Source organism: Natrix helvetica (genome assembly GCF_964273705.1).
Source record: "Natrix helvetica genome assembly, chromosome: W".
Classification (NCBI taxonomy): domain Eukaryota; kingdom Metazoa; phylum Chordata; class Lepidosauria; order Squamata; family Natricidae; genus Natrix; species Natrix helvetica.
The window spans coordinates 84,279,536-84,302,854 of NC_138555.1; the positions used below are offsets into that span (position 1 = coordinate 84,279,536).

Sequence of the window (23,319 nt, forward strand, 5' to 3'; positions counted from 1 at the left end):
CTCAGGCAGGAGATCCCATGTCAGACAAACAGGTGTTTCTAGTCTCTTCTTAAAAACGCCCAGTGTTGGAGCTCCCCCAACTTCTGGAGGCAGGCGGTTCCACTGATTAATCTCAGTTCTATATTCTATAGAACCACAGGGTTGGAAGGGACCTTGGAGGTCTTCTAGTCCAACCCCTTGCTCAAGCAGGAGATCCTATCCCTGTTCACTCTCTTCTTAAAAACCACCAGTGATGGAGCCCTTGGCTAAGTGTTTTTCCGGGGAAGGGGCTTGAACCTGAAAGCCCATCATCCACCAAGCTGTAAGGAGTGACCAAAAACAAGCCAGAAAGCAGGAGATACAGGCGGTCCTCAACTTACGACCATAATCGAGCCTCTTGCTAAGCGAGACATCTGTTAAGCGCATTTTGCCCCATTTGACTGCCTTTCTTGCCAATCGGCGTTAAGCGAATCCCTGCCGTTGTTCAGTTAATACAATACAGTCGCTAAGTGAATCTGGCTTCCCCCATTTGACACTGCCTGTCAGAAGTTCCCCAAAGGGGATCGCATGACACACACACACACACCCGGGGACACTGCAACCGTCATAAACATGAGTCGGTTGGCAAGCAATCTTGAATTTCGAGCACTCGACCCTAGGGAAAGCAGCAACGGTCGTAAGCATGAAAAACAGTCCCTTTTCTCCGCACCGTTGTAACTTGGAACGGTCACCAAATGGAATGTTGTAAGTCAAGGACTACCAGGGGTTTTGTTCGAAGAGAATTAAAAGGCCCCAAGGCTAAACCACAGGTGATACTCACGTGATGAAATTGACGAGAGAAATTTGACAGGGAAACAAAATCACGAGATTTTCGAGAAATGCACCCGAATTTTATGCAGCCGCTGATATGTATCTAGATCTATGATGCGTGCGTGCATAGGTTTGTGTGTGTAGAGTGATGCAGTGGCCTAGATGTGGAGCTCTTGCCTCACACTCAGGAGTTGGATCCTAGGTAGAGGCAGATATTTCTCTTTCTGGGCACAATGAGAATATATCTGATGAACAAAACTCTGCATTGGCAACAGGGAAAGGCATCTGGCCAGTAAACACACAGTTCCATTCACTTGACCAAGATTTCATCCCGCGAGGGAATATGGGGTCGTTAAATGATGATGATACATATACATACGTATACATATATATATGAGGCATGACATTTTGATGGGGACAACAGTGAAATCAGGACAACTCACAATACTCGGTGAAACGGATGCAAGGCAGACTTGAAGGGCGCCAAGCTAGATATCCCAGAAGCACCTGGTTTCTAACCCAATGATATTTTCTGGCTGTTTTATGTTTGACAGCAAATGTGTTTTGTTTTCTACCCCGAGATGCTCATTCCAGAGTTATTTTGGGTTGGTGGGCGGGAGGGAGAGTGGCATTCAGCAAGCGAGGGAGGAGGAGGAGAAAAAATGGGGAGTAGATTTGAGAGCCCTTCAAAAAAAACCAGATAATTCTCCTGAGATACTTGTGGGATACTCGGCGGACAGACGGAAGCAGAGAAAGAGAGAGCAAAGATACACAGAGGAGGACCAAGGAGACAACCACACACCGTGGCTTTGCTCAGCACAACCGCACTTTAATGGATTCAGAGGAGAAGGGGGATACAGAAGGACCACGCACGGAGGCCGGGGGGGGGGATTGTGGTAGTGGGTGGGAAGGGGGAGTCACGTGGACCGTCCTCGCCGCGCCCGCCTACCCGCCCGCCTCTTACCCTTGTGCAGGACGGCGTTGGCGGGCTTGTTGCCGGCCAGAGACTCCTTGGACAAGTGCTGGTGGCTCTCGGCCAGACACTCCACCTCGGCAAAGCGGGTGTTGAGGGCCATGGCCGGGTGGCTGGGGTCCTGTGTCATGTTCAGGTAGGCGGCCCGGCGGAGCTGCTCTTCGATCACCAAGGCCTGTTCCAGCAGCTGCAATGGTTTTATTGGCATTTGAATGACTTCCGTGTTTTGACGTGTCATTTGAATGTAGGCCGATTAGGGTACATTCAAAGTGAGAATAAATACAATACAATACAATACAATACAATAGTAGAGTTAAATAAATAAAGTTATTCTATTCAATTCTATATTAATTCTATTCTATTTCTACTCTATTTCTATAACACTTCTTATTCTTATTCTTTCTATTCTATTCTATATTAATTCTATTCCTTCTATTTCTATTCTTTTCTATTCTATTAATTCTCTTCTCTTCTATTTTTATTATATTTCTATTCTATTCTCTATTCTATTTCTATTCCACTTCTATTCTTATTCTTTCTATTCTTTTCTATTCTATTCTATATTAATTCTATTTTTCTATTTCCATTTTATAATTCTATTATTTTCTATTTCTATTCCATTGTTTCTATTCTTTTTTATTCTATTCTATTTCTATTCTAATTTTATTCTGTTAATTCTAAATCAAGTCTATTCTATTCAGCAGGTGGTTGGACTAGAAGACCTCCAAGGTCCTTTCCAACACTGTTATTCTATTCTATTCCTATTCTATTCTGAATTCTATTCTATTCTGAATTCTATTCTAATCTATTCATATCCTATCCTATCCCGTTAAATTTCTATTGTATTATATTCTTATTTATATTCCATGCCATGCCATATTTTCTATTCTATTCTAAGAAACGAATAGGTGAGGAATAGGAGGAAACGGGGAGAAGGCAGAAATAATCCCTCCCTCTAAAGCTGAAGGGGAGGTCCTGCTTTCTCCTCTGCTACCCCCCTCCCCCCTCCCCTTAAGGGATTCGCACCTTGAACCGTCTGGCCAGGAACTTGTTCTTCATCTCCAAGAAGTTCCCCTTGTTGGCTTCGCTTTTGAAAGGCTCGTTGATGATGGCAAACTGATTGTCGTTCTGGATGTCCTGCCAGCGAGCGTAGCCGTGTCTGCGGGCGGTGGGGTTAAGGAGTGGTCCCCTTGTGGCAAGCAGGAGAGAGACCCCAGGAGCTCAGAGGTGGGGGGATCCGAGTTGCATCCGAGCACCTCAAGGATGACTCCTATTTCCTTTTTCACCCGGCCCCTGAAGGCCAAATCCATTTTTCCCCAGCGAAACCTCCCATCCTATTCTCCCATCTCCCTTATTCTCTCTCCCTCACATACACACACACCTGTCTACCTGCTGGACGGATAATCTGAAGAATCTACAACTTTGGAAAAGGAAAATGGGGGGGGGAGGGAGGGAGGGGCAAATTAATCCCTTAGGCACCTGTTGCCCGATCCAGGTGGATGGGCAGAAATGACTGTGGACGGTGTGCATGTCTGAACAGTGGAGAGGGAGGGGAGGAGGCTGAATTCCTGCCTCAGGGGAAGGGCAGCTATGGCGGGGGTCCTTCGTGCTTTCTGAGCTTGGGGGTTTTCTTGCAGACGTTTCATGACCCAACTAGGGAACATCATCAGAGCTAGCTAACCTCAATCCCTTGCAGCACTGAGGATGTTCCCTAGCTGGATCATGAAACGTCTGCAAGAAAACCACCCAGCTCAGAGAGCACCAAGGACCCCACACTTCAACACTGAGCTACGGAGGTTCTCTTGTGTCAGGCACCTCTGGAGCGGAAACTGGCACCTGAGACCCAGGGGATGCGGCCCACTCCCACTCCAGACACTTTCTAAAGAGCTCGGCTTCTGGCAGGAAATAAGTAGACCAGCCACCAGCAGGGTCTACTATGCCGGGAGCATGAAAGCTGGCTGGGAGACTTTGAGCCAATCACCAGGAGACGGGGAGTTCTAGTCCTGCCTTAGGCATGAAAGCTGGCTGGGTGACTTTGAGCCAATCACCAGGAGACGGGGAGTTCTAGTCCTGCCTTATGCATGAAAGCTGGCTGGGAGACTTTGGGTCAATCACCAGGAGACGGGGAGTTCTAGTCCTGCCTTATGCATGAAAGCTGGCTGGGTGACTTTGAGCCAATCACCAGGAGACGGGGAGTTCTAGTCCTGCCTTATGCATGAAAGCTGGCTGGGAGACTTTGGGTCAATCACCAGGAGACTGGGAGTTCTAGTCCTGCCTTAGGCATGAAAGCTGGCTGGGTGACTTTGAGCCAATCACCAGGAGACGGGGAGTTCTAGTCCTGCCTTAGGCATGAAAGCTGGCTGGGTGACTTTGGGTCAATCACCAGGAGACAGGGAGTTCTAGTCCTACCTTATGCATGAAAGCTGGCTGGGTGACTTTGAGCCAATCACCAGGAGACGGGGAGTTCTAGTCCTGCCTTAGGCATGAAAGCTGGCTGGGTGACTTTGGGCCAATCACCAGGAGACTGGGAGTTCTAGTCCTGCCTTAGGCATGAAAGCTGGCTGGGAGACTTTGAGCCAATCACCAGGAGACGGGGAGTTCTAGTCCTGCCTTATGCATGAAAGCTGGCTGGGTGACTTTGAGCCAATCACCAGGAGACTGGGAGTTCTAGTCCTGCCTTAGGCATGAAAGCTGGCTGGGAGACTTTGAGCCAATCACCAGGAGATGGGGAGTTCTAGTCCTGCCTTATGCATGAAAGCTGGCTGGGTGACTTTGAGCCAATCACCAGGAGACAGGGAGTTCTAGTCCTGCCTTATGCATGAAAGCTGGCTGGGAGACTTTGGGTCAATCACCAGGAGACTGGGAGTTCTAGTCCTACCTTATGCATGAAAGCTGGCTGGGTGACTTTGAGCCAATCACCAGGAGACGGGGAGTTCTAGTCCTGCCTTAGGCATGAAAGCTGGCTGGGTGACTTTGGGCCAATCACCAGGAGACTGGGAGTTCTAGTCCTGCCTTAGGCATGAAAGCTGGCTGGGAGACTTTGAGCCAATCACCAGGAGACGGGGAGTTCTAGTCCTGCCTTATGCATGAAAGCTGGCTGGGTGACTTTGAGCCAATCACCAGGAGACTGGGAGTTCTAGTCCTGCCTTAGGCATGAAAGCTGGCTGGGAGACTTTGAGCCAATCACCAGGAGACGGGGAGTTCTAGTCCTGCCTTATGCATGAAAGCTGGCTGGGTGACTTTGAGCCAATCACCAGGAGACGGGGAGTTCTAGTCCTGCCTTATGCATGAAAGCTGGCTGGGAGACTTTGGGTCAATCACCAGGAGACTGGGAGTTCTAGTCCTGCCTTATGCATGAAAGCCGACTGGGTGACTTTGAGCCAATCACCAGGTGACAGGGAGTTCTAGTCCTGCCTTATGCATGAAAGCCGACTGGGTGACTTTGAGCCAATCACCAGGAGACAGGGAGTTCTAGTCCTGCCTTATGCATGAAAGCTGGCTGGGAGACTTTGAGCCAATCACCAGGAGACGGGGAGTTCTAGTCCTGCCTTAGGCATGAAAGCTGGCTGGGTGACTTTGAGCCAATCACCAGGAGACAGGGAGTTCTAGTCCTGCCTTATGCATGAAAGCCGACTGGGTGACTTTGAGCCAATCACCAGGAGACAGGGAGTTCTAGTCCTGCCTTAGGCATGAAAGCTGGCTGGGTGACTTTGAGCCAGTCACCAGGAGACTGGGAGTTCTAGTCCTGCCTTATGCATGAAAGCTGGCTGGGAGACTTTGAGCCAATCACCAGGAGACAGGGAGTTCTAGCCCTGCCTTATGCATGAAAGCTGGCTGGGTGACTTTGAGCCAGTCACCAGGAGACAGGGAGTTCTAGTCCTGCCTGAATCATGAAAGCCGACTGGGTGACTTTGAGCCAATCACCAGGAGACAGGGAGTTCTAGTCCTGCCTTATGCATGAAAGCTGGCTGGGTGACTTTGAGCCAGTCACCAGGAGACAGGGAGTTCTAGTCCTGCCTTATGCATGAAAGCTGGCTGGGTGACTTTGAGCCAATCACCAGGAGACAGGGAGTTCTAGCCCTGCCTTATGCATGAAAGCTGGCTGGGTGACTTTGAGCCAGTCACCAGGAGACAGGGAGTTCTAGTCCTGCCTTATGCATGAAAGCTGGTTGGGTGACTTTGAGCCAATCACCAGGAGACAGGGAGTTCTAGCCCTGCCTTATGCATGAAAGCTAGCTGGGTGACTTTGAGCCAATCACCAGGAGACAGGGAGTTCTAGTCCTGCCTGAATCATGAAAGCCGACTGGGTGACTTTGAGCCAATCACCAGGAGACAGGGAGTTCTAGTCCTGCCTTATGCATGAAAGCTGGCTGGGTGACTTTGAGCCAGTCACCAGGAGACAGGGAATTCTAGTCCTGCCTTATGCATGAAAGCTGGCTGGGTGACTTTGAGCCAATCACCAGGAGACACTGAGTTCTAGTCCTGCCTGAATCATGAAAGCCGACTGGGTGACTTTGAGCCAGTCACCAGGAGACAGGGAGTTCTAGTCCTGCCTGAATCATGAAAGCCGACTGGGTGACTTTGAGCCAATCACCAGGAGACAGGGAGTTCTAGTCCTGCCTTATGCATGAAAGCTGGCTGGGTGACTTTGAGCCAGTCACCAGGAGACAGGGAGTTCTAGTCCTGCCTTATGCATGAAAGCTGGCTGGGTGACTTTGAGCCAATCACCAGGAGACAGGGAGTTCTAGCCCTGCCTTATGCATGAAAGCTGGCTGGGTGACTTTGAGCCAGTCACCAGGAGACAGGGAGTTCTAGTCCTGCCTTATGCATGAAAGCTGGTTGGGTGACTTTGAGCCAATCACCAGGAGACAGGGAGTTCTAGCCCTGCCTTATGCATGAAAGCTAGCTGGGTGACTTTGAGCCAATCACCAGGAGACAGGGAGTTCTAGTCCTGCCTGAATCATGAAAGCCGACTGGGTGACTTTGAGCCAATCACCAGGAGACAGGGAGTTCTAGTCCTGCCTTATGCATGAAAACTGGCTGGGTGACTTTGAGCCAGTCACCAGGAGACAGGGAATTCTAGTCCTGCCTTATGCATGAAAGCTGGCTGGGTGACTTTGAGCCAATCACCAGGAGACAGGGAGTTCTAGTCCTGCCTGAATCATGAAAGCCGACTGGGTGACTTTGAGCCAATCACCAGGAGACAGGGAGTTCTAGTCCCACCTTACACATGAAAGCCGGCTGGGTGTCTTTGGGTCAGGGCGATTTGCAAGCTGTCGCCCAGTTCTCTCTCAAGGTGGTATCCTTGCCCCCTCTCACTTCCCCACCATGGTCTGTTCTCCATCTTCATCCCAAGTCGTGGGCACACACGCACACACACTCTCACTCATGACCCCTGCCCCTTTTTTCCCAAAGGGTACAGGACGATGCCTGCCAGGAGCCAGTAGTCATGTCGGCGGTGCCAAATTTCGTTGAGCTTGCTGGAGGAGATGGCAGCTCGCTCTTCGTTCTGCCAGAGGGTGTGGAGTTCTAGCCGGAAAGAGAGATGGGAGAAAAATCTTCACCCGTCGGTCAGAGAAACCCGCTAAAGCCTCCGTTTCTCCCCAGGAGGTTGATGGACAGGTGACATGTCCAACAATCTGCATTCTTTCCCCACCAAGACTGCATTTTGCCCACGTTGACAGCTAGTCCTCGATGTAGGGCCACAGTGGAGCCCTCAAGTTTCTGTCGCTAAGCGAGACAGTCGTTAAGCGAGCTTTGGCCTGTCTGACCACCTTTCTTGCTGCCGTTGTTAAGCAAATCGTTGCCGTTCGCATAACGGTCGCTAAGGGACTCCGACTATCCCCATTGATTTTGCGCGTCAGAAGGACCCTGTGACCCTGGGATACGGAGACCGTCGTAAATAGGTGGTTGACAACCACCTGAATTTTGATCACCTGACCACGGGGACGCTGTGACGGTCGTAAATGCGAAACACGGCCCTAAGTCACTTACTCTTAAGGTTGCTAAAAGCAAGAAAAACGGAGAAAGGAGAAGAACGAAAAGAAATGTCTAAAGACAACATAGTAGCCAAGCGATGGAACAAGGGAATAAACCATGAGAGAAACAAGAAAACCACGATCGGATCTCTGCAGCGCCCAGCCGACATCCTACCTGTGAAGCCACCGTCCGCAATGTTGAACATAAACCGGGGTTTCTCCATCCGGTCTTCCCTCTTCCCGTTATTCCGGCTCTCGTCGCGGAGACTGCCAATTTTCGATTCCTTGGCCGTCTCTCGCTCAGCTTTCACATCTCCTTTGAAGACAAATATATATATATATATATATATGATGAGAGCTAAATAGCTTGAACTAGATCTATACTAGTCTCCCTTTATTTATTTATTTATTTATCAGCACAAATGCAACACAAACGTAACAAGGCAACATAAAAGAAATGGCTTTCTGCCTGGATGGCTCCTAGCGTGAGCCGAAAGACAGAAAAGGGAAACAGTATGCTCCCTCCCATATTTGGGCATACCAGGGGTTGTGACACCATACCTACGTACATACGTGTGTGTGTGTGTGTGTGTGTGTGTGTGTGTGTGTGTGTATATATACCGTGTTTCCCCGAAAATACACCATGTCCTGAAACTAAACCCTTGCGACATTTTTCGCGTGCGCAAAAATATAAGCCCACCCTCGAAAATAAACCCTCTGGACAATCCCCCCCCCTCCGACCAGGCAGAGCACCGCTCGCCGACCTAGCGGTATCCCGAAGGCACCAAGCAACGGGAATGAGGTGGGGGCAAAGGCGCTTGCGTTGCTTGGTGCTTTCGGGGTACCGCTAGGTCAGTCAGCGGCGCTGTGCCCAGCTGAAGAAGGGGGGGTTGCTGGGCAGCTGCTCTCTTGCGAGCGGGCTCCTGAAGAGCCGGGCACAGCCTCAGGGTCGAATGGCTGTGTTGCGCTGTCGCAGCAGCAACGCAGCAGCCATGAGGTGACCAAGCTTATGAGCAGCCGCCCGGCAACCCCCCTTTCCAGCCGGGTACAGCGCCGCTGACCGACCTAGCAGTACCCGGAAGGCACCAAGCAACGCGAGCGCCTGTTCACCGCCCTCCGCGTCCCGTGGCTCGGTGCCTTCGGAATGCCCCTAGGTGCGTGAATGGGGCTCTGCATGGCTGGAGGATGGATGCCGCTCTGGAAGTACGCTCTATGGTTGTGGATTGTACAACCATAGAGCGTACTTCCAGAGCGGCATCCATCCTCCGTGCTTTGAAAAAAAAAACCAAGCGGCGGACGGCGCCAGCAGCGCAGATGCCCTTCGCGCGAGCGGGGAGAGGAAAAGCCGCTGCGAAACTCCCCTCCAGCCATGCAGAGCCCCATTCACGCACCTAGGGGCATTCCGAAGGCACCGAGCCACGGGACGCGGAGGGCGGTGAACAGGCGCTCGCGTTGCTTGGTGCCTTCCGGGTACTGCTAGGTCGGTCAGCGGCGCTGTACCCGGCTGGAAAGGGGGGTTGCCGGGCGGCTGCTCATAAGCTTGGTCACCTCATGGCTGCTGCGTTGCTGCTGCGACAGCGCAACACAGCCATTCGACCCTGAGGCTGTGCCCGGCTCTTCGGGAACCCAGTCACAAGGGAGCAGCCGCCCGGCAACCCAAAAATAATAAACCCTCCCCTTTAATAAGCCCAAGGCCATATTTCGTGGGTCAAAAAAATATAAGCCCCTGGCGTATTTTCGGGGAAACACGGTATATATCTACACACATATATATAGTGTTTTTTTATAGGATCTGCTTTTCCGTTCCTCGGTTCCCACCTCTTTTTCAGGGTTGCCTGCAGAGAAAGCCCCACCCAGATTCTCCCACCCCCCCAAAGCTGTAGTCTGCTGGGAGTGTGGACTACATGGGATGCCCCCTGCAGAAGGCAGCCAATGGCGAGAGGGGAAAGGATGGAAGGGCCAGATGGCGCGATTGGTTCTCTTTGTTATGGCCCGCCAGCGGCCAAAGGAGCTGGTGGCAGATTCAGACAGTGAGGAGGTTGGGGAGGAACCTGGGTCAGTCCTGGAGTCTGGGGAAGGCTCTGAGGAGGGCTCTGTGTCGGAGGCAGAGACGGGGCCGAGGCCGTCTGACAGTGATCAGCTGCTTTCATAGTCAGACATCTGTGAGGCAGAAGAACAGCCTGTTCCCAATGTGCTCATGCGCAGAACTGCCAGGAGAAGGCAACAGCTAAGAAACCACGGCGGACTCGGGAGTAAAGCCACAGGTGGACATTCAATGGTCCCTCCCAGAAGAAATAAAAGAGGAGCGACAGGGGAGTGGAGTTTGCAGGAGGCCATATTAGTTCCATTCATTAGGGTGAAGAACTGCTGCTGACTTCTTGCCAAGGAATTGCTGCTACAGCGTGGAGTTTAGAAGATATCGGCCTGGCAGCTCTCCAAGCCTGATCAAGGTCCATAGTTGTGAAATCTCGTGAGAGACTTATTTGTCGGGACTTTGCTGGAGAGGAATTCTTTTTAAATTAAATAAAAGAGGTTTAATCTGGACAATGATTCAGCTTCATGATCTTGGAAAGCCCAGGTCAAAACAGTCTTGTCCTACCTATCAAAACCGTTGTGACTACCCCTGCCCAGCTTTGGGGTGTCTCATGGAGAACCCAAGACCAACTAAAACTAAATCAGGGGTATCCAACCTTGGCAACTTTGAAGACTTGTGGACTTCAACTCCCAGAATCCCCCAGCCAGGAAGGGGTTTCCCAGAATTCAGCATGGACAGGACAAGAACACTTTATTGCATTTTTTGTGATAGGATAACTTTCTTAACAGATGGTGGGTATGCAGTAAGTGTAATATATCTTGACTTCAGCAAAGTGGGGGGAAAAAGAGCTGGCTGGGGAATTCTGGGAGTTGAAGTCCACAGGTCTTAAAATCCCCAAGATTGGACGCCTAACCTAGACGCTTGTCTCACCACCTCTTCCCAGCCAGGGCGCAGGATTGCTCACCCAACAGCTACAACAGCCCCTGGTGCAAATCCTGCCCTTGCAGGAATTCCTCCCTCGCACGTCTGCCAATCCTTCCTCCAGGGCACGTTACCTTTCTTGGGCTCCTGAGTTTCTCCCTCCACCTTTTCCTTGCTGTCATCGCTCTCCGTGGATTTTTCCTCCGCCACCAGCTTCTCCAAGTCAGCATCTGGAAACAAGGGGAGGAACAAATGAGGGGAGGGAAAGGGGACAGAAAAATCCCACTTTGAGGCCACAGTGATTTGCACAGGTTGGGGGGGGGAGGGGGAAGTGTTGCTGCGTTTCTTCTAACACCTTTTTATATTGAAACCTTTATTTAAAATGTTCTTTGTCTTGTTTTGTCTCGGTTACGTTTTTTTCCTTGTGGATGTTGGTTTCATCTTCTGAATAAAATAAAAATTGTAAAAAAAAAACCCAAAACTAAATACAATTTTGTCCCAAAGGTGCTTTTTTCAAGAGGCAACTGGACTGAAATCTTTTTTTCTTTTGAAGATGTTGCACTTCTCATCCAAGAAGCTTCTTCAGCTCTGACTGGATGGTGGGGGAATGGAAGGATTTATATTCCTTGTAGACAGCGGGTCATTTGCATCCTTTTAAGAGGGTCCTTGAGGCCCCTTGGAGGTTTGTCTGTGTCCTCAGGGTCCCCTGAGTGGTGCAAATGGTTCCTGTAGCCTGCAATTTTCCCTCTGGAAATCCATTCCTTCTCCCACACCATTCCAAGGGTCTTCATCCCAAATTGTATAGCTAAAAATTTGTAGAGATTGTCCATCATCCAGGTCACAGTTGTCCCAAAGGTGCTTTTTTCAGGAGGCAACTAGATTTGTTTTTTTCTTTTGAAGATGTTTCGCTTCTCACTCAAGAAGCTTCGTCAGTTCTTTAGAGCAAAAGAGATCAATTCTTCAGAACCGAAGAAGACTCTCGGATGAGAAGCGAAACGTCTTCAAAAGCAAAAACCAGAAAGTCCAGTTGTCTCCTGAAAAGAAAGCACCTTTGGTGTGCTAGAGTGTGCAGAGGTGGACAGGTTGACAATGGAAATAAAAGATAGAAGGGAAATGGAATACTATTTGATTTGGAATATATGGTACCACTGGTTAGAGAATAGAAGCACAGATTAGGAAATCAACAAAGAAAGATGATGAACGAACTAGATAATAGAAATAAGTATAAATATAAGGATAGTTACAGAATATGTAACATTATAGTATGATGCGATAAAATGTAATAGACACATTTATATAACTGTAATAATTACACATTGTGTACATATTAGTATATGTTTATATTTAGTATATATAAATGAATAGGTATAAAGAAAGAAAAAACTTGCATGTATATAGGAGAAATACTGATGTGTTGTAAAGATGAACACCGATATAAAATGAAGAAAATTGCATACGAAAGTATACGAGAGATAAACTATTTAATTTTGCACATCATTACAGCAGCGAGAATAGCGCTCACACAATGTTGGAAAAGTGATACCATGCCGACGGACTGTTTGATAATCCAAAAAGATTTTTGATTGTGCAGAGATGGATAAACTCACCTTGGAGTTAAGGAAGACTCAGAATATTAAGCAGTTTGGGAAAACTGGTATCAATGGATAAATAATAGGAACATGAAATGTATAGCTTAGAAACGTAGATTTATAGATAGAGGAATAATTAGGAATGTACACAAATGTATTTGAACAGTAAATGGCTATGTTAGTACTGTCAAAAAGGATTGTAACTTACACAAAACTATTTTTAAAGGTATTTGTATTTAATGTTTTAAATTCTCAATAAAGTTTTTTTTTCCCAACTCAAAAAAAAAAAATTTAAAATAATAAAAGCACCTTTGGAACAACCAAGACCTGGATGACGGAGAATCTCCACAGACTTTTAAAATGCAATTTTAATGCTCCAATGTGAGCCTTCTCGCCTTCTTTTGAAAGTGACCTTCCTGATCAACCTTCCTTACCCAATTTCTCCTTTTCGTCCTTGACCGCCGGCTCGGCCTCCGACTCCTTTTCCTTGGCCCCCACCGGGCCCTCGTCCTCCGGCTTCTTCGAAGGCTCCAGCTCCATTTTATCCCCTGCGAAGGTGGCCGGAAGGGGCGGTTCGGGCGCGGAAGGCTGGGAAATGCAAGGCAGAGAACTCCACATAAGACCACCGAGAGGGCAGGGGATCAGAGGCAGCTCCCATCAGGGAGAACACCACCCCCCCAAGAAGTAGCCAGGTCATAGAGGCGGAAGACCCCGGGGCATTTTTTTCCCCACCACCCTCGGAGACGGTAGCCCATCGTTCCGGCCTTAACACTGCATTGAATTCAGTTTGCTTCTAGAAATATATGAAGAACGGTCGCAGGAATTGGGTTTGTCTAGTCTAGTGAAATGAAGGACTAGGGGGGACATGATAGCAGCGTTCCAATATTTAAGGGGCCGCCACAAAAGAAGAGGGTGGGTCAAAATATTCTGCAAAGCACCAGAAGGCAGGAGAAAAAGCAACATATGGAAACTAATCAAGGAGAGAAGCAACCTGGAATTAAGGAGAAATTTCCTGATAGTAAGAACAATTAATCAGTGGAACAGCTTGCCACCAGAAGTTGTGGATGCTCCCTCACTGGAGGCTTTTAAGAAGAGAATGGACAGCCACTTATCTGCGATGGGTTAGGGTCTCTTGCTTGGGTAGGGGGTTGAACTAGAAGACCTCCAAGGTCCCGTCCAACTCTGTGATTCTGGTCTAGTCCAACTCCCTGTTCAGCAGGAGACCATATCCCATTTCAGACAAGTGGCTACCCAGTCTCTTCTTCAAAGCGTGATGGAGCTCCCACAACCTCTGGTGGCAAGGAGTTCCCCTGGTGAATTGTCCTCACGGTTAGGAAGTTTCTCCTTAATTCCAGGTTGCTTCTCTCCTTGGTTAGTTTCCATCCATTGCTTCTTGTCCTGCCTTCAGGTGCTTTGGAGAACAGTTATACTATAAATAGAATAGGTACAATACACGTTTAATAAAGAAAAAGGAAATACAGATCAATAAAAAAATGAAAAATCAAACCACTCAAATGCTACTCGAGAGACGTCATAAGTATCCTACAGGTGAAATCATTCTTTCCCTTTCGGACCTCGGGGACCACTAAATTCATAATTTTAAATCTTCCAGACCACTAATATGATCGGCCTAATGACCGGCTAGGTGGGCGTGTGACTGGTGGGCGTGGCTAATTGGATGTCACTCACGTCGAGGGGGCCTCGCCGGCCTCTATTCGCCCCTCCCCTCCCAGCCACTTCTCGCCTGCCCGCCCGGGCTCCTTAGGGCCCCAACAGGAAGCCGTTGCTGGAGCTAAGCAGCCCCCAGGAGAAAGAGTTGGCGAAACAGCTCAGTTCAAATTGGATCTGACCGAGAAGGAGGCTCAGCAGAAGCACCTCACTGAGGACTAGGAGCATGGGCTTTCCAAGCAGAGGGAAGACCTGCAGGAGTGCAAGGCCAGGGACCGGCGCCTGGAGGCTCAGTGGGCTGAGATGGTCAGCCAGTTCCAGGCCGTGATGAAATCCCACTGGAACGAGGCCCTCCGGCTCTTCGCCACCAGCAACGCTTCCCTCCAGCCTTCGCCCAAAGCCCCCCACCAAGAAGCCAAAGCAGACCCCAAGTCGGGATTTCTGCCCCCTTCCGACCCGCACAAAAAGACCCCGAAGGGGGAGACTCTCTGCAGCAACACAAGCGTTCATTGCACGTATCCATCCCGCGGGCTGTAGGTTTGAGGACCCCGGATTTAGTGCAATATTAAAAAATGCAAATAATTTCTCTGAAATTACGAACCTCCGTCTCCATTTTCTCGCTGCCTTTGGCTTCCTTCTCCAACTTCTCATCCTTGGTCTCCACATCCTCCTTTTCGGCCGAGGGGGCCCCGTCTCCTTTATCACTGGGGGCCGGAGTTGCTGAAGGAACAAGAGGACATGATCACCTGCCTTTGATTTTATCATCCCGACAACCAATTGTCCGCACTCCTGCCTTGGGGGTTGGGCTAGAAGACCTCCGAGGTCCCTTTCAGGATTCTGGGACCCGCCTTTCCTTCCCCAGAGATCTAGCTGCCCGCCTTCCCTCCGAGCTCAACCGCCCGCCTGTCACTTCAAAATCAATTTAACGGTCTGTGTTTTATTTCACGAAGGTGCAGGCGGTCCTCGACTTTACAACACTTCGTTTAGTGACCATTCAAAGTTACGACGGCACTGAAGAAAAACGGGATTTTTCACCGTGACTTTTGTAGCATTCCCCCATGGGCCATTCAGGTTCTTGGGTTTGTATTTATGACGGTTTGGAATGTCGTGGGGGTGGGTGGGTCACGCAATGTCCTTTTTTCGACCTTCGGATAAGCCAAGTCAAGGGGGAAGTCCCTTTACAACGGTGTGACTTGTTTAACAACCGCAGTCATTCGCTTAGCAACCGCGGCGAGAAATGACGTAAAGTGGGGCAAAAATTTACTTAACAAATGTCTTGCTTCACCGCAGAAATGTTGGGCAAAAGGGACATGGTACCCAAAAAAGGGAATCAGCCAACAATAAAGAGAAAAATAGTGGGAAGTGAAAAGGAGAAATCCTGGAGAGGGTTATCCAAACAGTCTATCGAAAAGTGATAGAAAAGATTAAGAAGAAAAGGCATAATAAATATAAAAAGAAAAGAAAAACCAAGAAAAAAACAAGAATCGAGAAACAGGGGATTAGTAGAATAAAATGGAAATATGTTAATCCTGGTAATGATATGTAGCTAATTAAGATGTAAGGGAATTATATTAACATTTTTTTTTGGGGGGGGAGTTTTTTTTTTATTAAAAGTTTTAATAAATTTTACAAATATTACTCCTTTCCCTACCCCCCTCCAACCCTCCCTCCCCCCCAACCTCCTAGAGCATTAACATTAATTGTGGAAACTAATTGAGTAAAATGCTTGTTATATAAAAAGCTGAATTTGAAGAGATATGTTGCCTATAAAAAAAATAGATGGAAAATGAAATGAGAAATTTGGTTTCTTTCTGAAGGGATAAATAATGACAAGGTTTATGTGAAGAAAAAAATTAAGTCTAGGGTGGAAAATGCAGGAAGAAGAAAATACGGCTAAAATTGAAAATGGAAATATAATGTAACATGAATTATGCATATGTGAGAATGTGAAAGGGGGGAAACCGGACAATACTTAGTTTACAAAAGAATTTTAAATATGTAACAAAAAATAAAAAAATTGTTGGGATCAATTGTGGTCGTAAGACGAGGACTCCTTTTACAAGGATCAAGATCACTGCACCAAGTGGCTGGGGCACCTTACGGAAATATACATATTAAAACCCTAGAGTGTTTTCAGTTTAATCAATCAAAATTCAGTTTAATGTTTGCTACGGAGAGAGGCAGCTTTCGACTATTGATTTAGTCACAACTCACTTAACATACGTCTCCCTTTAACAGCAGAAATTTCAGGGTCCATTGTGGTCATACGTCGAAGACTACGGCCCCCTTAGTAAGCTCGCTGTTTCACTTACTAAGGATTCCACCTGAAATCCCCTGGCCATTATTCTAGAAATTATTAGAATTAATTTCTTTGCACAGGTGCTAATTTAAGAGCAATTCACTCCAGGATACTAGCAATGTGAATGGAGTGATACGGTGGCCTAGAGGTGGAGTTCTCGCCCCACAGTCAGGAGGCTGTGAGTTCGATCCTAAGGAGAGGCAGATATTTCTCTCTCCGGGCACGATGGAAATCTATCTGCTGAACAAAACTCCACATTGGCGACAGGGAAAGGCATCCGGCCATTAAAAAACCACTCTGCTAGCTCCATTCAGTTGCCTGGACTCCAGCCCGATGCAAGGGATTATGAGGTCGTTAAATGAAGATGATGATGATGATACTAGCATAATTCATTTTATGTGAAGCAGCCTCTTAAAAAAGGCAGAAATTTGAAATCCCGCACAGAAATCATACCGCCAAGATTCAGCTTTGTCCATTTTGCCTGCCTTGAACGGGGCAGGGTGTGTTCTGATCTGGGATTCCTGAGACAGTAAAAACAGACGCTTTATCCCAAAAATCCTCTTTTTATTTCAAAGGCTGTGAATTATGTTCATTCACAGCCTGTATTGAGTCTCAAATAGTTTGTAAAGAGTCCCACCGAAGTCTGCCAAAATCTTTCGGGATAAGGCTGATAAGCACCTCCCTTGAAACGCAGCCAAAGACTTAATTGGCAATTAGCTTGGCAACACTACATGGAGCAAAGAGTAAAAAGGGCGTTTCAGAAGGTAAACTGACCAGCATGAACAAAGTTGACTCCTGCAAAGGCTCACGGGCCTTTGCTCCTCCTTTATGTCCTATGGGAGGGGCCAATCACCTCCAAGCCTTACTCCCAAATCGTCCCTCCTGTCTTAACTGTTCTTGCCTTCTGGCAGCTCTGCGCATGCGCACACTGGGAACAGGGGGAGCCTGTTTCTCTGCCTCGCTGCTGTCCCACTCTGGAGGCTCCGGAAGCAGCACATAACTCCCAGATGGCCCTGGCCCCCTCTCTGCCTCCGACGCAGAGCCTTCGTCCGAGCCTTCCCCAGACTCCAGGACTGGCCCATGTTCCCCACAAACCTCCTCACTGCCAGAATCTGCTGCCAACTTCGCAGGCCACCAGCGGACTACAACAGGGTGGATTCTGACAACTTCAGGGGAAGGGATTTGAGGTTCGGCTCCCTCCTCGTGACAGATGCCTACCTGGTTTGGAGGTGCAGGGCGTGTTGGTGCAGCTGGGTTCTGGGGTGGTGGTGGAGGTTTTGATGGTGGGGGACGAGGCTCGGGAAGACTTTTTGGAGTCCGCGCTGGGGTCGGGCATCAATTCAGGCATGCTCCAGCGGCCGTTAATATGTTCAAACTCTTGTACCTGTCATGCAAACACACACACACAGACACACACACACACACCTCCATGAGCAATTTTTACTCTGCAATGACAATGGTCACAAAATAAAACCATTCCACGGTAGAAGAAGTCTACCTTAGCAAATAAATTCTGGGTGGGAAATTTAAGAGAACGTCCAAACTAAGAAGCACGTTGTTTAGAGAGATACTCTGGGGTCAAGGTTAAAAGTGCCGGGTTAGAACCCAGGAGATGGTGAGTTCTAGTTCTGCCTTAGGTATGAAAGCCAGTTGGGCGACTTTAAGCCAGTCACCAGGAGACGGGAAGTTCTAGTCCCGCTTTAAACATGAAAGCTGGCTAAGTGACTTTGGGAGTTGAAGTCCACACATCTAAAGGTTGCTAAGGCACACCGTCCTAGGAGCAGGGAGTGGAAATGTCTAGGTACGGATCCTAAAACCAATACTCCACACACACACACCCTCTATGCTTCTGGACCTTTCCGTTCCACCCGTTTGCCATCAGATTCTCTTCGTACGTCTTCAACCTTCAAGATAGCATCGGGGCTCTGTCGCTGTGGGCCAGCTTGGCAGAAGTCACGCCTTAGGCTCGCCAATGCGCCTGGCCACAGCCTTCCCTTGCTCTGTGTCTGCTTGAGGGAGAGGAGGGCGTCCCTTCGCCTCAGCCTCCAGGAAAACACAGACAGATACAGGTCAGATGAGTAAGAGCCATCATCACTTGGCAAACAAAAGCGTTGGGTTTGGTCTCGTGGTGAAGGCGCCAGGTTATAAAGCCAGAGACTGGGAGTTCTAGTCCCGCCTTGGGCACGAAAGCTAACTGGGTAACTTTGGGCCAATGCTTCTGACACAAATACAGACCAGGAGATCGAGAGTTCTAGTCCCACCTTAGCCGTGAAAGCCAGCTAGGTGACTCTGGGCCAATCACCAGGAGATGGTGAGTTCTAGTTCCATTTTAACCATGAAAACCAGATGGGTGAATTTGGGCCAATCCCCAGGAGTCTGGAAGTTCTAGTCCCATCTTGGGCATGAAAGCCAACTGGGTGACTTTGGGCCAATCACCAGGAGGCGGGGAGTTTTAGTTCCACTTTAACCATGAAAGCCAGATGGGTGACTTTGGGGGCAGTCCCTCTCTTTCAACCCAACCTCTTTAACCCTAACCTACTCTGCCTCCTGAACTACATGTTTTCACCCTCCTCAGGCTCTGGAGAATTTTTTCGAGCCTTTGGGAGGGCGAAAATGGCCTTCCCCCAGCTTCGGAGGCCCTCCGGAGACTTCCGGGAGGCCCATTTTATGCCCTCCCAGAGCCTCCACGAGGGCCCTGCCCTTACCTTGCATGATGAACAGGCCGTGTGGAGACTCCTGGGAGAGGAGGGGAGGGTGGGCCGGGCCAGCCAGTCCTTTCAACTACCACTTTGGCGAACCAGATGTAAAAATAGCATCCGGTTCGCCCAAACCGGTCCGAACCAGCTGAATCCCATCCCTGGGCGTGGCCGACTGGGTGGCTGTGGGCAGCTTGACACCACTCCCCAAACTGCTGGCATGTTTCCTCTTCGGATTGGGTAAACCGGGTTGAAGCCACGCTGGCCGGCTCCTTACATTTTCCAGGACAGCCCTGCAGGCAGGTTTCGGCCCGCGGGCCTTGTGTTTGACACCCCTGATTTAAACCAACATGTCCTTCGTTTTTCCCTTGGGGAAGGAAGCCCTGCTCACACCAATGCGGAGTAATTAGAAGGGCCCTGAATGATGGGCGTTTCCTCTTGGTCCATCCATCCTTGCTGCCCGTACCTTTTTTTTAACCAGAGACATGACTCCTATCCGTGTCAGGACCTGCTGCCTGGAGAGACCCTCCCTCGGCACCCCGTCGGCAAAGGTCTCCGAACCGTCCGCCCCGGGTTCGCAGAGATGCCTCATGAACAGAGAAACGTAAGCCCTGCGGAGACAGAAACGTCCAAATCTTCCATCGGTGCCTGTTTGGAGAAAGCCGGAGCAACAACCTCTCACGAAGTTTAAGATTGCTCCGTATGGATGGATTTAAGCTCTCAGTGGAATTCAGGGCCATGACAGAGCCTGAATGCCATCAGCTGCCCTGGCTTGGGGGGAAAAGAGTGTTAGGGAAATTTTCTAGTGTAATACCACTGGAAAAGGTTGAAAGGATCATGCAACCTCGGTTTTAATTTCCATGAAAGCTGGGACATGGCCAGTGAAGTAAAGACAAGGATCGAGGAAGCTCGAACAGCATTTGGTTCAGGCCTGCGGTTTTCTTTCGGCTCTTTGGCCTGCCACACTTTCTATGTTTCTACGGTGCATTTTCTATTGTGGGAAAATGGATTGTATGGAGTTTAGATGATAGGTAGCCATAACAACATTCTTTCTAGAAAGCCAAGGTCATCCTTTGTCTTTGCACCTCTGCACCTGACCGGAAATTGATGGGTGGATTCTGTCTTCGTGGCAGTGGGAGATGGGACCCTGGGATGGACTTGTGGGTGTGGGGGCAAGATCTTAAACTTTCAACTGGGTGGGGAAAACCGGGAAGCTTTCAGATTCGGGTTTTCCCAGATGTGCCAACATGGCTCTCTTCATAAATTGGAACTTTGAGCAATACTTTGCCTCGGACTCTGATTTACTTTGGGATGCTATTTGGAACCCTGACACATTCTTCAAAATGAATAAAGCCTTCTGCAGTCACGACATCAGCCTAAGACTGAAAAATCAGATACTTGTCAGATGTTACATCTTTTCCTTCCTGCTCTACGAAGTGGAGAGTTGGCCTCGGAGAGAAAACTCCTTGAAGAAACTAGAAGCATTTGAACTGTGGATTGACAGGCGGCTGTTCTACGTATAAGCTGGCTTGACAACATCAGAAAGGAGGAGGGGATAAGCCGCCTGGGAAAGCCAAGGGAAATCATCAAGGCCATTCAAAAGCGAAAGTTACATAAGGGACCAACTTTGGAGAAAGCTCAGCAGCACTTTCTCCTGCGGCTATTAATAAAAATAGGATTGCCAACATCCGATGACGGATATGACACAAGAAGAAAAACAATTGGGGGAAAGAGGATGTGATTTTTGGGCGATTCTAGTCCAGGGAAAGGATGCCAAACCTCAAATCTTTGGCTTAAGGTAGTTTGATTGGTTGAATGGCAGGAATGTTCCGGAGCAACAGGCAACTACGTACAACCCCAAAACACAAATGAGAGGATGGGGGGGGGGGGAGGATGGCGGAAGCTTGTTGGACAGGGTTTCTCAAGCTTGCCAATTTTTAAAGTGTGTGGACTTCAATTCCCACAATCCCTTCCGCCAGTATCACAGCAACTGTAAGGTGCCTGGAGAATTCTGGGAGTTGAAGTTCACATGTTTTAAAGCTATTGGTTGGCTGAGGAAGCCTGGGATCTGCACACATCTTAAGGCTGCCATGATGGCTGAGGAATTCTGGGAGTTGAAGTCCACATATCCTAAGGGTGCCATGATGGCTGGGGAATTCTGGGAGTTGAAGTCCACATATCTTAAGGGCGCCATGATGGCTAGGGAATTCTGGGAGTTGAAGTCCACATATCCTAAGGGTGCCATGATGGCTGGGGAATTCTGGGAATTGAAGTCCACATATCCTAAGGGCGCCATGATGGCTGGGGAATTCTGGGAGTTGAAGTCCACATATCCTAAGGGCGCCATGATGGTTGGGGAATTCTGGGAGTTGAAGTCCACATATCTTAAGGGTGCCATGATGGCTGGGGAATTCTGGGAGTTGAAGTCCACATATCTTAAGGCTGCCATGATGGCTGGGGAATTCTGGGAGTTGAAGTCCACATATCCTAAGGGCGCCATGATGGTTGGGGAATTCTGGGAGTTGAAGTCCACATATCTTAAGGGTGCCATGATGGCTGGGGAATTCTGGGAGTTGAAGTCCACATATCCTAAGGGCGCCATGATGGTTGGGGAATCCTGGGAGTTGAAGTCCACATATCTTAAGGGTGCCATGATGGCTGGGGAATTCTGGGAGTTGAAGTCCACATATCTTAAGGGTGCCATGATGGCTGGGGAATTCTGGGAGTTGAAGTCCACACATCTAAAGGTTGCTAAGGCACACCATCCTAGGAGCAGGGAGTGGAAATGTCTAGGTACGGATCCTAAAACCAATACTCCACCCACACCCCTCTATGCTTCTGGAACTTTCCATTCCACCCGTTTGCCATCAGAGTCTCGTAGTAGGTCTTCAACCTTCAAGTTAGCATCGGGGCTCTGTCGCTGTGGGCCAGCTTGGCAGAAGTCACGCCTTAGACCTGCCAATGCGCCTGGCCACAGCCTTCCCTTGCTCTGTGTCTGCTTGAGGGAGAGGAGGGCGTCCCTTCGCCTCAGCCTCCAGGAAAACACAGACAGATACCGGTTAGGAGCGGATGTCAGATGAGTAAGAGCCATCATCACTTGGCAAACAAACACATTGGGTTTACTATACAAGAATGGACATTAAAAGTAGTAAACCTAGCTGAGATGGCCAAAATATCAGCGTATTTGAAGGACCACTCAGATGAGAAATACAAGCTGGACCGGGAAAAATGGATTGATTATATTCAAAAGAAATACCAGACTAAAAAGCTTCAATTAGCTTATGAATGAAGGCATAAGCAATATTACAAATTATTCAAAGTTAGCTGGAGAAAGGGGGAGTTAAAAGCACAAAGAATGGCTGAATGTTAAAATTAGTTAGCTTATGTTAGCATATGTTTGTCAAATGATCATACCCTGAACTTTGCTCTGGGAGGTCGGGGGGAGGGAGGGATGGAGACGGGGTAGGGTGGGGGGGGGGAGGGAGGGGAGGGAGAAAACAATTGTAAAACTTATTGAAACTTTAATTTTAAAAAAAAGGGTTGGGTTTGGTCTGGTGGTGAAGGCGCCAGGTTAGAAAGCCAGAGACTGGGAGTTCTAGTCCCGCCTTGGGCACGAAAGCTAACTGGGTAACTTTGGGCCAATGCTTCTGACACAAATGCAGACCAGGAGACCGGGAGTTCTAGTCCCACCTTAGCCATGAAAGCCAGCTAGGTGACTCTGGGCCAATCACCAGGAGATAGGAGTTCTAGTCCTGCCTTAGGCATGAAAAGTGAGTGAGTGGCTTTGGGTCAGTTCCTCTGTCCGGCCTACAGTCATCTTCCTTTTAGGATCTTTGGCCTGCCACACTTTCTATTATTTTTTCTAGGCTGTTTCATGAGTGGGGAATAGGGGGGGGGGGATAGTAAGGAGCAGAATGCGTTGTCGTCGTAATAAAACATTCCTTTCTAGAAGCCCAAGCGCATCCTTTGTCTCCGCACCTCTGCATCTGACCGGAACTAGATGGGTGGAAATGCCAGATGTGGCAGAGGAAGATTGGACCATGGGATGGGCTTGTGGGTGTGGGGACCTTTGAACTTTCAACTGGGTGGGAACCCCAGGAAGCTTCCAGATTCGGGTTTCCACAGTTGGTACCAACACTTCTCTCTGATTAAATTGGAACCTTGAGGAAAGCTATTATGCCTTGAACTCTTGATTTAATTCTGGATGATATTTGGAACGCTGACATCCCCTTTCTCAGCCCAACCTACCCCACAGGGTTGTTGTTGTTGTTGTGGGCAAAGGAGGAAAAAGATATGTTGGATTATGTTCACCGGCTTGAATGATTTGTAAACAAAATAATAAAGCGGGAAGAAGTCAAGTCAAGAAAGAAC

The 23,319-nt window shown here is 48.7% G+C and overlaps 1 protein-coding gene across 3 annotated transcripts in view; it reads right to left on the reverse strand.

The window, feature by feature from the left end:
- Positions 1–23,319, reverse strand: part of LOC309400816 (chromodomain-helicase-DNA-binding protein 3-like) — a 110,559-nt gene that overhangs the window by 3,012 nt on the left and 84,228 nt on the right. For all 3 annotated transcript variants that reach the window (XM_081969504.1, XM_081969505.1, XM_081969506.1), the window contains exons 29-37: positions 19,415–19,559; positions 17,471–17,636; positions 14,555–14,673; positions 12,720–12,873; positions 10,831–10,926; positions 7,916–8,056; positions 7,183–7,291; positions 2,789–2,921; positions 1,754–1,949 (exon numbers count right to left, since the gene is read on the reverse strand). In XM_081969504.1, the coding sequence (XP_081825630.1) occupies positions 1,754–1,949; positions 2,789–2,921; positions 7,183–7,291; positions 7,916–8,056; positions 10,831–10,926; positions 12,720–12,873; positions 14,555–14,673; positions 17,471–17,636; positions 19,415–19,559 (1,259 nt within the window). The remainder of the gene's footprint in view (positions 1–1,753; positions 1,950–2,788; positions 2,922–7,182; positions 7,292–7,915; positions 8,057–10,830; positions 10,927–12,719; positions 12,874–14,554; positions 14,674–17,470; positions 17,637–19,414; positions 19,560–23,319) is intronic.